Raw genomic sequence first — 14,359 nt, 5'->3', positions numbered from 1 at the left:
CCCACCCAGCTCCCTCACAGGCCCGGGTGGCTTTAGAGGGCAGCGTCTGGACGAGGCTGGCTGCCCACGGGAGGGAGCTTGCCATCCCTGAACCAGGACCCTGTTGAGTCTCAGTGCAGTGGGGAGCACCACCTTGAGGCACCAAGGGAGAGGGGCCGTGGGCGTGGCCTCTCTGGGGACATCTGGGAAGTGTTGGGGCCCTTGGGTCTGAGATGGAGGGGAGATGAGGGAGTGTGTTCTCAGCCCCCTCGGGTCTCTCCGGCAGGTCTATAACTTGACCCAGGAGTTCTTCCGGCATGGTAAACCAGTCAATGCTGAGAGTCAGAACAGCGTGGGGGTGTTCACCCGGGAGGAGGTGCGCAACCGCATCAGGAATGACCCTGAGGACACGGAGGCCACCAAGCGCCTGAAGCTCGCCATGATCCAGCAGTATCTGAAGGTATCGTTGTCCGGTGGGAGCTCAGTTGAGTATAGGTGCCAGAGCCCGGAAGACCATTCCCGGGAATCTGGGTCCGAGGAGGGCACGCTGCCCGGAGGTCCAGCCCTGCCCCCTGCCCAGCCCTGTGAGTCACCTGGCTTCTCTCTGGCTCTTCCCACAGGTGGAGAGCTGCGAGAGCAGCTCGCACAGCATGGACGAGGTGTCCCTGAGCGCCTTCGGGGAGTGGACGGAGATCCCCGGCGCCCACCACATCATCCCCTCCGGCTTCATGAGGGTTGTGGAGCTGCTGGCCGAGGGCATCCCGGCCCACGTCATCCAGCTGGGGAAGGCCGTCCGCTGCGTGCACTGGGACCAGGCCTCGGGCCGCCCCCGGGGTCCCGAGATCGAGCCCCGCGGTGAGGGTGACCACAATCACAATGCCGGCGAGGGCGGCCAGGGAGGCGGGGAGCTGCAGGGGCACGGGCCGGACGAGGACGAGCTGTGGCCGGTGCTGGTGGAGTGTGAGGACTGCGAGGTGATCCCGGCAGACCATGTGATCGTGACCGTGTCGCTGGGCGTGCTCAAGAAGCAGCACGCCAGCTTCTTCTGCCCGGGCCTGCCCGCCGAGAAGGTGGCTGCCATCCACCGCCTGGGCATCGGCACCACCGACAAGATCTTCCTGGAGTTCGAGGAGCCCTTCTGGGGCCCCGAGTGCAACAGCTTACAGTTTGTGTGGGAGGACGAGGCGGAGAGCCGCACCCTCACCTACCCGCCCGAGCTCTGGTACCGCAAGATCTGCGGCTTTGACGTCCTCTACCCACCCGAGCGCTACGGCCACGTGCTGAGCGGCTGGATCTGTGGGGAGGAGGCCCTCGTCATGGAGAGGTGCGACGATGAGGCAGTGGCCGAGATCTGCACAGAGATGCTGCGGCAGTTCACAGGTGCGGCCCTGCGCCCGCTGCCTGCTTCCACCTGCCCCTCCAGCCACCCGCCTCTCCAGCCACCTGCCCCTCCAGCCACCCACCTCTCCAGCCACCTGCCCCTCCAGCCACCCACCTCTCCAGCCACCCGCCCCTCCAGCCACCCACGTCTCCAGCCACCCTCCTCTCCAGTCACCCACCTCTCCAGCCACCCACCCACCATCCCCGGCCAGACCCTCTGAATCCCATGAACCGTGTGGTCGCTCGCCTCTCCACAGATTGCGAAACTGAGGTGGCACGGCCACTGGGAGAGCTGCCACCGGCCGCCACGTCTCAGCCTTGGGCTCCTAAATTGTGGGCTCTCTCCCCCCTGCCTGGAGCCGGAGACACCCAAAACCATAGGCTCTGTGTTTCCTCTAAGGGTTGATGGTAAAAACTGGGATGTCACCGCAAAACCTCAGATTGCCCGCATCCTAGCCATTGCCTTGCTAAGAGGTGGATTTGTGCTTTACTGTCGGATTCTTTTAGTGGAACATCTTTCAGCCACTATCCTGGGAAAGCCCCACAGGAACCCCTGAAGTTGGGAGGAAACAGGATTATCTAGAATGTTTCTCGGGTAGGAAAATTAGGGCCCAGGGAGATGAGGTGTTTTGCCGGGGTCACGAGGAGGCAAGGGGTACGCAGCTTGAACTCGGCCTCCCTCCTCCATCCCCCAAGCCTCTCCACAGCAGCCCGGCCCTCCTGGAACCCCAGAGGTGGACGGGGAGTGCTCTACTCAGGGTGTCTTTGTGTGGCCATTGCTTATCCTCCTTCCTCTCTGCTCTTCTGACTCTCCTACAGGGAACCCCAACATTCCCAAACCTCGGCGAATCCTGCGCTCGGCCTGGGGCAGCAACCCTTACTTCCGAGGCTCCTATTCGTACACGCAGGTGGGCTCAACTGGGACTGACGTGGAGAAGCTGGCCAAGCCCCTGCCATACACCGAGAGCTCCAAGACCGCGGTGAGTGTGGGGGGCAGGGTGGGGAGGGGCCTGGGAGGGCTGCTGGTGCGTATTCTGCATGTGTGTTTGTCCAGGCGGAGGAGGGGGAGGTGTATTCACGGAGGGGTACCAGGTGAGACAGGGTTGGAATACCTCCTGTAATGGAAGAGAAAACAAGAAATTGTGCACTTAACATCTGGAAGAAAAGATGGAATCAAACTGAGGTGTTAAACGCTTTCTTGAGATGATAAAAATGGCCATTTAATGCTGTACTGTCCAACATGGTAGGCATTGGTCACATTTCATGGGATTAATTAAAATTTAAATTAATAAATTAAAATGTTAGGTCCCAGTTGCACTACCTCCATTTCAGGTTCAGTAGCCACTTGTGGCTGGTGGCTACCATGTTCGATTATGTAGCTATGGAATATTCCTATCATCATGGGAAGCTCTATTGGAGAGCATTGATTCCATGAAAGTAATTTTCCCCAGTATGTTTTCACCCCACCTGCCAAGATGTTTTAGGATATAAAATTGAGAATACTTCTCCTCCCCCAAATTATATCAACTTTATAATAAATAACACATAGAGAAAGATAATAACTAGGAGAGAAATAATTATATGTATATTTCTGTCCCCATAAAGTATTCTTGAGTCCCTCTCTGCACACACAATAAATGCTAAAACCCCAACAGAATTACATTTAAAACGATTTTTTGGTGGAATTGGTGCTTCCACTGGCCTCTCTCCATCCGCCAATGTGGAGTCAGCCAACCAGCAAGGTGCGTGGTGCCTGCCCTGGCTGTGCTCCGGGGAGAAAGGACAAGGTCCTCACTGCTGCTACCGCCATCCTCCTAAGAAGCAAAACCAAATAAAAATAGCTGTGGCTTAAACTAGACAGAAGTTTACTTCCATCACACAAAAGGAAATCCAGAGTAGGTGTCAGGACCTCATACCATTAGCAACCTGCTTCATCTTCAAGGCCTCCTAGTGGCCCAAGAGGGCTGCAGAGGCTGCTTCTCTCATCTGCATTTCAGGTTGGAAGGTCAGGGGGGGACACGTGGGGCTGAATCAGTGTCTCTAAGCAACAGTACACCGAAGCTGATTGGCCAGAACTTAGCCGCATGACTATACCAGCTGCAAGAGCGGCTAGGATACATCATTTTTATTCTGGATGGCAGTGGACCCCGTTAAAAATCAGGGCTTTGTTACTGAAGAGAAAGGAGAATGGGTGTGGGAGTAGGCAGCTTGCCCTCTGCCATAATATGAGTCCCCCCTTTCAGTTTCACCCGCTCTGTGTGCTCCTTGTTGGTGGGTTAAAGCTTCGCTACTCAAAGCGGGTGGTCTGTGGGCCAGCAGCCCCAGCATCACGTGGGAATGTGTTAGAAATGCGGACTCTCAGTCCGCTCCAGACCTGCTGAGTTAAAAACTTCACTCCGCCGGAGTCCCCAGTTGGTGCTTTTGCACATTCCGTTTGAGAAGCCCTGGGAAAGTCCACATTCAAGCTTCAGATGTGAGCACTTGTGCTTTGCCTGGAGCCCGGCTGGACAGCCTGCTTTCTCGAGGTTGAGGCCTGGCTCTACCAAAATTGCCCCTGTCCCCTGAACACGGTCTGCTTTGCTGCATTTTTGCCCCCCTTTCCTTCTCCCTGCCGTCCTTTGCCTGTTCATTTACCCAGCGTTTTCCAAGAAGCAGTCCAAAGGTCCTGTCGTCTGGGAAGCTTTGTGTGCCCCGCAACCATGAGCCTCTCCTCTAGGCTCTCGGCGCCTCACTCAGACACCCATCACGCCACATATAACACTGTTAATAATTGGGTTTCGTGTCTGGCTTCCCCACCAGCAAGGAGGCTCCTCAGAGCAGCAGCCTGGTCACCTTTTCTCTTCCAAGTGCCCAGAACAGTCCCTGGATCCTAACAGGGGCTCCATAAAGGTTTGTTAAATTACCACCTAACTTTATCGAGTGCTTATGTTCTTCCAGGTTCTAAGTGCTTTAGATACATGATTTCATTTAATCCTTTAAACAACCCTCAGAAGCGGTGGTAGGAACCCATTTTACAGATGAGAACACCAAGACTTAGGGAGGTTAAACTGCTTTCCCTGAGTTCACTGGTAAAGCAGTCCAGTGAACCTCTGAGACTGCAGAGCCAGAATTTCTAAAAGCCTCAGAGCAGACAGAACTGAGGCCCGGTGCTTGGGGCAGAAGCAGGGGAAGGTGGCCAAGTGGGGTGGGCAACTCCTCATCCTGTGGAAGCAGCAATACCTGCTTACTCATACCTCTGACTTATAGTATGGATGGGGATTTCTGGAGCAGATAGGTAGACTCTTGGCCTCTCTTACTCCTCCACCCTCATTTCCCTGTCCCCCTCCCAGCCCATGCAGGTGCTGTTCTCCGGCGAGGCCACCCACCGCAAGTACTACTCTACCACCCATGGTGCTCTGCTCTCTGGACAGCGTGAAGCTGCTCGTCTCATCGAGATGTACAGAGACCTCTTCCAGCAGGGGACCTGAGGTCCCTTGTTACTGCTGAGTGTGTTCCTTAAAGAACCACTAACTCGTGACTGCCAGCCCTGCCTCTTGATGCCATGTGCCCCTAATTTCCTAATCCTCTGTAGAATGATTTGTACCTTTTGTAGAGCTAGACACCCTGACTGGCTTCAGACCTGGTTTTGTAGCTTTTCTTTTTCTCCATGCTGGGTGGTGACTAGGGTGGGGCCTGTTGATTTACCTCTGTGCTCTGACCTCCGACCTACCATGCCACCCCTCCCCTCCCACCTTGTTATTGTAAGTGCCTTCAATACTTTGCATTTTGGGATAATAAAAGAGGCTTGTCCTTCCTGTGCTCCTCAGCTCCTCCTGTTTTTTCTCAGACATGTACTAGTATGTGTGTGTGTGTGTGTGGTTTATTGCACTTCCTTTGAGTGAGAGGATGGTGGGGGAGCTGTGGCCTGGCTGTGCCTGCCTTGACGGGAAGGGATATCCCCTCACTCCTTTGTGGTGGTTTGCCTTCCTCCTGGAGAGGCCCCTCGGGGATCAGGACCCCTCACTGCCCAACCCCAGCTCCTTCAGGATAGGCCTGGAACTGCCTCTGGCCCTTTACTGGATTTCTCAGAGCTTAACTGGATGACATGGCCACATGGATGAAGGTGCGTTCCGTGGGAGAGGACACCTGTTGTGGCTCCGTGCCAAGATCAGCTATGTTAATTATTAATCAGTATCACCTGGCTCTGGGTCAGGCCCTCAGGTGGCCTCTGTTGACTTCTGGGAAGGTGACAGTTTGGCCATTTTGGGGGCACGAGATATCCCTCAGTGTTTCCCACCTATTGTGTTCAAAGGGCCTACCCCTTATTGGGGGGTAGTCTTTTCTGCTCTTTTTGCTGAGTGAAAACACACACATAGACAAACACACCCCTTACATACTTGCCCTCCCCCCCCCACACACAAATACACTATCTCACACCCTTCCACCTATACACAGCTGCCTCTACACACATATGCATTGAACCTGAAAGAACATTTAGTCATATTTTTACCCCAGAGTTCTATTGATAGAGTTTGAATCCTATAGAATTGAAGGGTTGGGTGGTGGGGGAAGTTGTGAAAAGCCAAGTGGGCCCCCTGGTTTAACTCTGTATGAGCTTAGATTGGGTCTTATTCTTGGACGTTTAGGGCACTGCCCTTGACATGACTCTACATCCTCTCCCCCATCACCTCAGGTTATGATGGGACTGTACAATGTGTAGACACACCTGTGCGCATGCCCGCCTGCACCCACCTGCATGCACACTCACCTGCACGCACGTGTCTAACAGGCATCTTGCTCTGCCAGGGTTGATCTTCATGGAATTTATGTCAGGGATTTATATTCACCTGATGCACGACTTAAACATATATAAGTATAGACATTAAAAATATTTCGAACAGAGGAGCTATTGATGTGGTTCTCAAAGCTCAAAAGTTATAAAAGGCTACACTGAAACATTTCCCCATAGATATCCATTTCTAGGTATGTCAGTAGAGATATATACAGTGGGGCCTTGACTTACGAGTTTAATTCGTTCCGTGACGGAGCTCATAACTCAAATTACTCGTATGTCAAATCAAAAAGTGAACGAGTGAGACACGTGATTGCTATGCTGGGCTGATGTTGTGGCGGTCACTGTGATGTTCGCTGTGCCAACCAGCGGTGGGGTATCTGAAGCTGGCTCGTAACCTGAATTTTAGCTCGCAACTCAAAGCAAAAAATCGGCCGAGAGATGGCTCGTATCTCGAAAAACTCGTTAGTCAGGACAATCGTAAGTCAAGGCCCCACTGTACCCTTCTCTGTCTTTTTTATACAAAAGTGACAAAGTAGTCATCCTGTCTAAATTTTGCTCCTTTTAGTTAAGATAATGTATCTTGGTGCTCTTTCTATAATAAGTACTTAAACAGACGATGTAAATGTGGACCTTGCTTTGGTCACAGAGTGTCTGTATCCCTCCTAGCCTCGGGTTACTTTGTGGGAAGCACCTTCTATTAATTTCACCTCGGGAGGCACTGACCCAGCGTGGACCCTCCCTCTGTCCTGGGTTTCCCCCGCTAGCTGTGATGGGATGGACAGAAGTGGCCCATCATGTAAGTAATGGGGAAGAAAGTCGTAAGTAGATTCTCAGGATCACAGGGGTAGGAATTTTAAAGGACTCCTTGAGGTTGAAAAGGCCTGAAACATTTTATTTGGTGACTGCACGTGGGGAGCTTCGGTGTGGGCAAGAGGGAGGGAGAGAATATTTGCTCAGTGCTAACCACCTGCCAGGCAAGATGTCAGTTGTAAATGCTGGACATCTCAGGCTGGGGAGGGCAATACATCCCCATGGGAAGCAAAACCTCCCAGGGTTAGTAATGTAACACACTACTCAGGTAGTGTGTGTCACTCAGGTAGGTGGTGGTGCTGAGACTTGAATCGCAGTCTGTCTGACTCCGTAGTGCAGGATCATTCTATTGCATAATAAAAAGAGGCTTGTGCCATCCAAAAGAAAATGGGACAAAACAAAACAAAATAAAACAAAAACACCAACCCCCCTCCTAGGTCATGGCTGCAGAGAGTGGAAATGGGTACAGCCACGCCGAGACCATGCGGCAGATTCTCCTAAAGCTGGTACATGCCCACCAGCCTTTCCACTCCTGAGAAATGAGTGCATGCGTCTGTTACGGCCAAAGCTCAGGCCCTGGTCCCAGAACTCAGTCCCTGGTCGGGCACCACTTGTGCCACGCCAGCACGACCAAGGGTGATCCGGAGTGGGGGGGGGGTGAAATGATTGAGAAAAGACAGACAAGAGAATGAAAGCTGGGTCTCGGTGGGACGCTGCCTCCCTGATGAGGAGACAACGACAGTGCCCACAAGCCGTGTCTTTATTTTATAGCAGATGCCACGAGGCAAAGTAGGGGCGTGATCACGTTGTTTACAGCATTCTCGTGAGTTTCAACTTCACTCAACTACATGCACCCAAACTCTATCACAAGGCACGTGGGGCTACGTGTTTGGACCATAGGTTCAAGCTTACAACCACAGCCGTTGGCTATAATTGTACTGGGAGGGCCCTGCCCTCCAGCTGGGACTTGCACGTGGCAATGAGAGGACCCTGTCCTTTCATTAGTCCGAGGCTTGAACCTGGCCAAAACACCGTAACCGCGCCCCACATGCGTCCACCCAAAATACGCACTAAATGTTCATAGCAGAGCAGTTTGTAATAGCTGGAAACAGCTCAGATGTCCATCAATAGCAGAATGGACAAACTGTAGTACATTTGTCCAGTGGAATGCTAGCATACCAATAGAATAAATGAGTTGCTATTTGTGACATGTATTGATCTCAAAAATATGTTGAGTGAAAGAAGCCAGACACAAGGCTACAGGCATACCTTGTTTTATTGCACTTCACTTTATTGTGCTTTGTAGATGGTAAGTTTTTACCAATTGAAGGCAAGCCCTCCATCAGCAAAAAGATTATGACTTGCTTTATTGCGACACTCACTTTATTGCGGTGCTCTGGGACCAAACCACAGTATCTCTTAGCAGGTATTCTTGTATATACCAGATATTTTCTTTTATATGAAGTTTAAGAATGTGCAAAACTAATCTGTGTTGTTAGAAATGAGGGGATGGGTAATGCCTGGGAGGGAGTGTAGGGGTGCTTTTATGGGTTAGAGAAATGTTCCATATCTTGATCTAGAGGGTGGTTACATTTATACATTGGTATAAATGCATTGGGTTATATACTGAAGATATATGTACCTTTCTGTGTGCATGATATAACTCAATTTAAAAAGTTTAAAAAAGAATCTGAGGATACTCTTCTCTGGCTCCTCCCATCCCAAAACATAGTGTTGTGTTGGCCCAGAGAATTTCTTCCTCGCAGCAGAGATGCTGCATTGTGAGAGCAGATAAGGGAGGAAGGACCTACTGATGCCCTGCTGTCTGGTGATAGGGACTGGCCTTGCATTTACATAGGATGCCACCATTTACCAGACCCCTTGTCTGTGCCCCCTCCTCTGGGCATCTGAGGCCTCATGAGGGAGGCGGGGATTGTTTACCAGCAGAGGACATCCAGGTTCCCAGAAGGACTTGTGTGGGGTTGTGGCATCTTAAGGGGAAGGAAGTGACCCTGGGAGGAAAGTGGGGGTGACTTGGGGACACAGATGGGTACCAGTGCGGGAGGGGTGGCCTTGGAGAGTTTGCTAAAGCAGCCAGCCCTGCAATGCATTGCCTCCACAGAAAATACTTGTGTAATGTGGGTAGCACTTACGAGTTGCAACTTCAAAAGCAGATTCAGCCCGGCCAGCGTGGCTCAGTGGTTGAGCATCGACCTCTGAAACGAAGTCACGGTTTGATTCCCAGGTTGCGGGCTTGATCCCTAGTGTGGGGTGTGCAGGAGGCAGCCAATCAATGATTCTCTCTCATCATTGATGTTTCTATCTCTCTCTTCCTCTCCCTTCCTCTCTGAAATCAATAAAAAAAAAAAGCAGATTCAAAGCAGATAAAGAAAAGCAAGAGTCTTCGAAAAGGGAGGAGAGACTAGAGCAGTGATGGCGAACCTATGACACGCGTGTCAGAGGTGACACTCGAACTCATTTTTTTGGTTGATTTTTCTTTGTTAAATGGCATTTAAATATATAAAATAAATATCAAAAATATAAGTCTTTGTTTTACTATGGTTGCAAATATCAAAAAATTTCTATATGTGACAGGGCACCAGAGTTAAGTTAGGGTTTTTCAAAATGCTGACACGCCGAGCTCAAAATGTTCGCCATCTCTGGACTAGATGCACCAGGAGCAACACAGCATGAGTTCCTCGCTGGGACTATTTCTGAAGCCGCTTAGGCCTTGATTGAAACCCAAAGGACTTGATCAGGGGTGGAAAATGTGGCATGCTCAGGCCAACACCTGCTCTCCAATTCCTATCACCTGTGGAAGGTCAGTTGAAAGGAAACTTCTTTCCTGGCACTGGATTCTGTGTAGAATTGTTTGCATTGTTTCCTGTGCTATCAGCATCAGTAAATCCTTGGGCAAGGTGTTCGGTTGTGGTTTTGTGGAAGCCTCAGAAATGTTCCCTCAAGGGGCCTGGGGCACTTGGCAGATACTATCTTTGCTGCTACTGGACAGGTGAGCAGTAGGTTAGCTCCCATTTTACGAGAACCATTTGGAATGTCTGCCCTGCCCACAAACGTAGGAGTGAAGCGTCTCTGGTGTGATTCACCCTGCATTCACTGGGGCCTGTCGGGATGAGCCCGAGGGTAACCCTGAGGCGCAGAGTGAGGTGGGCTGCTTGTGCAGTTCTCCGGAGCTGCCTGTCTAATGAATGGTCTGCCGAACATAATGGTGGTGTTTACATGAGGCAGTGCTTTTTCATAATGACTGGCTGGGCTGCTCGTGGAGGCTCCTCGAGATTTGTGTAGGAAAATCAAACAGAAGGATTTGTGGCCGTACCAAGGTGGCATCGAGGATATCTAAGTTCATGTTAGGTATGTCATGTAACAGAGAAAGGGTTGGCCCTGGCCAGTGTGGCTTAGTTGGTTGAGGGTCATTCCATGCAATGAGAAGTTGCCGGTTCCATTCCCAGTCGGCACACATGCCTGGGTTGTGGGCTCCATCCCCAGTAGTGGGTGTGCAGGAGGCAGCCAATCTGTCTCTCTCATTGATGTTTCTATTTCTCTACCTCTCCCTTCCTCTCTCTTTCTAAAATAAATAAAAACATTAAAAAAAAAAAAAGGCTGGCCACAGCCCTGCTTCATATTACATAGCTGGAGATGATGGATAGAAAAGCTGTTCTGGCCTCCCATTTCTAGTGGTGATTGTTGAACACTGATTTTGCAAGCGTGTTCAAGATTTGGATCTCCGTTAGGGGATCATGCCAGGCATGTTTTATTTCAGTATGAGCTCAGTATGTGAGTGGTTTTGATCGGTTGGATTGGGTGTTCCCACTCCATTTCACTGCAGAGCCCATTACTACTTTTTGTCTTGGATCTGTTATCTTCCTCTTCTCGTGTGGGGCATATGGGGTCACATAGTCATCTGTCCATGCCTAGGTCAAGGCCGTGATCAAGACCGGATGTTTCCTAGCTTGTCCTTCCCATTTCTGAGCCACTTTCAGTGCCCTTTCCCGAAACACCAGCTATTGGTTCCCCTTTTGCTTAGCTTGGGTTAGGCTTTTTTCTTTTGTTTTAAAGATTATATTAGCCTTTTGTTTTATTTATTTTTTATTTTTTTATTATTTTTTAATCTTTATTGTTCAAATTATTACAGATGTTCCTCTTTTTTCCCCCTATAGCTCCCCTTCACCCGGTTCCCACCCCACTCCAGGCTTTCCCCCCCACACACTGACCTCGTCCATAGGTGTAAGCTCTTTGTCCAATCTCTTCCCACACCCCCCACAAACCCTTCCCCCCGAGAATTGTCAGTCTGTTCCCTTTCCATGCCCCTGATTCTATTACATTCACCAGTCTGTTCTGTTCATCAGGTTTTTTATTCATTTGATTTTTAGGTTCACTTGTTGATAGATATGTATTTGTTGTCATTTTGTTGTTCATAATTTTTTATCTTTACCTTTTTCTTCTTCTTCTTCCTCTTCTTAGAGAATACCCTTCAGCATTTCATATAATACTGGTTTGGTGGTGATGAACTCCTCTAGCTTTTTCTTGTCTGTGAAGCTCTTTATCTGACCTTCAATTCTAAATGATAGCTTTGCTGTGTAGAGTAACCTTGGTTGTAGGTTCTTGCTATTTATCACTTTGTATACTTCTTGCCACTCCTTTCTGGCCTGCATAGTTTCTGTTGAGAAATCAGCTGACAGTTGTATGGGTACTCCCTTGTAGGTAACTGACTTTTTTTCTCTTGCTGCTTTTAAGATTCTCTCTTTGTCTTTTGCTCTTGGCATTTTAATTATGATGTGTCTTGGTGTGGTCCTCTTTGGATCCCTCTTGTTTGGGGTTCTCTGTGCTTCCTGGACTTGTAAGTCTACTTCTTTCACCAGGTAGGGGAAGTTTTCTGTCATTATTTCTTCAAATAGGTTTTCAATATCTTGCTCTCTCTCTTCTTCTGGCACCCCCATAATTCTGATATTGGTATGCTTGAAGTTGTCCCAGAGGCTCCTTACACTATCTTCATATTTTTGGGTTCTTTTTCTTTTTGCTTTTCCGGTTGGGTGTTTTTTGCTTCTTTGTATTTCAAATCTTTGACTTGATTCTTGGGATCCTCTTGTCTGCTGTTGGATCTCTGTATATTATTCTTTATTTCAGTCAGTGTATGCTTAATTTCTGATTGGTCCTTTTTCATATCTTGAGGTTCTCACCAAATTTCTCGGAGGTTTCTAGAAGATTCTTGAGTAGCCTTATAACTGTGGTTTTGAACTCTATATCCAGTAGTTTGCTTTCATCCATTTCTTTCACTTGTGACTTGTTTCTTTGTCTCCACATTTTGTTTGGCTGGTTCCCTGTGTTTGTTTCTATGTGTACTGGGTAGCTGCTAAGTCTCCTTGAGTTGATAGAGTGGCCTTGGGTGGTAGGTGTCCTATAGGGCCCAGTGGCTCAGCCTCCCCAGTCACCTGAGGTGGATGTTCTTGGTGCACCCCTTTGTGGGCTTTGTGCACAGTCTTGTTGTAGTTAACCCTTGATTGCTGTTGGTATCACTGGGAGGAATTGACCTCCAGGCCAAATGGCTGTGGTGACCAGCTGTGTCTACACTGGAAGATCTGTTGCACAGGAGACACCCTTCTGGGGCAAGACTTGCTTCAGTGGGGCTTTGGTGCTCACTGAGTCTGCCCCTTGAGTGTGAATCTTATGGATGTGAAGAGTTGTAATCTGGTATGGTCTCACTCTGACCACTGGGTACACTGGCTCTTGGATCTCCAAGGAGGTTCAAGGTCAGCCACTGCCTGGGGCCGCCCAGCAGGTGCTACAGAGTCATCTGCAGATTCCTCCTCTTTGTATGGGGTTTGGAAGTGCCCAGACGAGGCCTAGCGGTGAAGCAAGGAAGGCTGCTGCTGCTGGCCATGGGCCTTCTTTTGGAAGCTCTGGGGCTCTCTGACCCAGCTGCAGTTTGACAGGACAGGTTTTAGGTGGAGAGAGGACAAGCCATTCATATGCAAAAGCAGATGCACACAGCTTGGGTGGGATTGTAAATTGGGTGGGGCGGGGTCTCTGGGAATCACCAGGGTGGAGAAAACAGCAATGGCTGCCAGTCAGCCCTGCACCTGAGAGGTCCCCGGGTCTCCGCATCCTGTGCCCCTGTGCAGGAACAATGATTGCTGCAAGCACCTCTGAGAGAAAGCTGCCCTCGTGTTCCTGTCCCGATGCCAGACAATCCAGTTTCTCCCTGTATGTGTCTGGGTCCCCCAGAGTCTCGCCCGGAACTGGAGTTCAGAGCAAGCGGGAGCTTGTATCTCTCTCCCGATTAAAAGAGCAGCATATCCAGGTGCCAGCACTTTCCGTGCCTCTGCACTTCTTACCAGTCTCAATGCGCTTTCTTCACCTCTCTAGTTGTGGAACTTCCACTCAGCCAGCTTTCCCATGGTTCTGGGTGGTAGTTGTTCTGCCTTTTAGTTGTAATTTTGATGTGGTTGTGAGAGGCAGCAAGTATAGGTGATTACCTATGCTGCCATCTTGGTTCTCTCCCCTGGGTTAGGCTTTTGTAACTAGTGTTAATTAGTCCTGACTAATTAAAATTGGTCCCAGGAGTGGGGTTTTCAATTATCTATCATTTCACTAGATCTCTTTCCGATATCCTCAACTCTCTTGCCATTTGTTCTGTTAGAGCCCGGTTGTGGGTCCACTGTCTGCTTTCTCCACAGTTGTGTCTGAGTCACCAGTAGGTACAGCTGGTGAAAAACATGAAGCCACACCTGCTGGCCCCAAACACAGCAAAGCAAAGCAAGCAACACAACACTGCCTACAGGAGCTTTCCACAGACTTCACATGTCCAAAGCAGACCTCTTGATCTGCTCCTTCCCAAATCTACTCTACTTGATTTGAGTAAGGGGTTCCACCATTTGGCTCGGAGCAAACACCTTAGTCATCAACTTCTTTTCCTTTCCATTCCACACCTGATCATCAGTTTTGCCATCAGCAAATGTTGGCTTTACCTACAAGACATCCTGAATCTGATCACTTGAAACTTTTGCCCTGTCCCTCTCATCTCTGCCATCGATGCCTGCTGTAGCCTCCTGTGTGGTGTTCCTTCTTCCACACTCGCCCTTAGCCTGCTCTCCACACAGCAGCCAGTGCGACCCTTTTATAATAGGAATCCAGTGATGTGTTTCCCTGGTTTCCAACGACCCCTACCACACTGAGCATAGAAGGTGATTCCCAATGCTGTATGTGCTCTGCCCCCTGGCTCCCACTTCCTGCCTCCTCCCCTCCCCCATTGGCCCTGGTTGTCCCCTTTATCTGGAATGCTTGTCCCCAGGTATTGGCAAGTCTTTTTTCCTCACTCTGTTCAGATATCTACTCAGCTGTCACTTCTCTGGGAAGACTTCTTTAAGCACCCCATTTCATAGCACTTCTGGCACACTGTTT

The 14,359-nt window shown here is 49.9% G+C and overlaps 1 protein-coding gene across 3 annotated transcripts in view; it reads left to right on the top strand.

Annotated features, from left to right (window-relative positions):
• The window catches only part of SMOX (spermine oxidase), a 38,829-nt gene extending 33,665 nt beyond the window's left edge, over nt 1–5,164 (top strand). The window contains exons 4-8 of one of the 3 annotated variants that reach the window (XM_070419962.1): nt 266–439; nt 600–1,359; nt 2,179–2,339; nt 4,159–4,248; nt 4,689–5,164. In XM_070419962.1, coding sequence (XP_070276063.1) covers nt 266–439; nt 600–1,359; nt 2,179–2,339; nt 4,159–4,248; nt 4,689–4,826 — 1,323 coding nt within the window. In that variant the 3' untranslated portion in view covers nt 4,827–5,164. The remainder of the gene's footprint in view (nt 1–265; nt 440–599; nt 1,360–2,178; nt 2,340–4,158; nt 4,249–4,688) is intronic. The other 2 variants (XM_070419964.1, XM_070419963.1) reach the window with 2 other exon arrangements.
• The last annotated feature ends 9,195 nt before the right edge of the window (nt 5,165–14,359 follow it).

The sequence above is a fragment of the Myotis yumanensis genome, unplaced genomic scaffold (assembly GCF_028538775.1).
Source record: "Myotis yumanensis isolate MYYU_CA2020_CCGP unplaced genomic scaffold, mMyoYum1.0.hap1 SCAF_7, whole genome shotgun sequence".
Taxonomy (NCBI): Eukaryota; Metazoa; Chordata; class Mammalia; order Chiroptera; family Vespertilionidae; genus Myotis; species Myotis yumanensis.
This window is presented reverse-complemented; position numbering and strand designations above follow the sequence as displayed.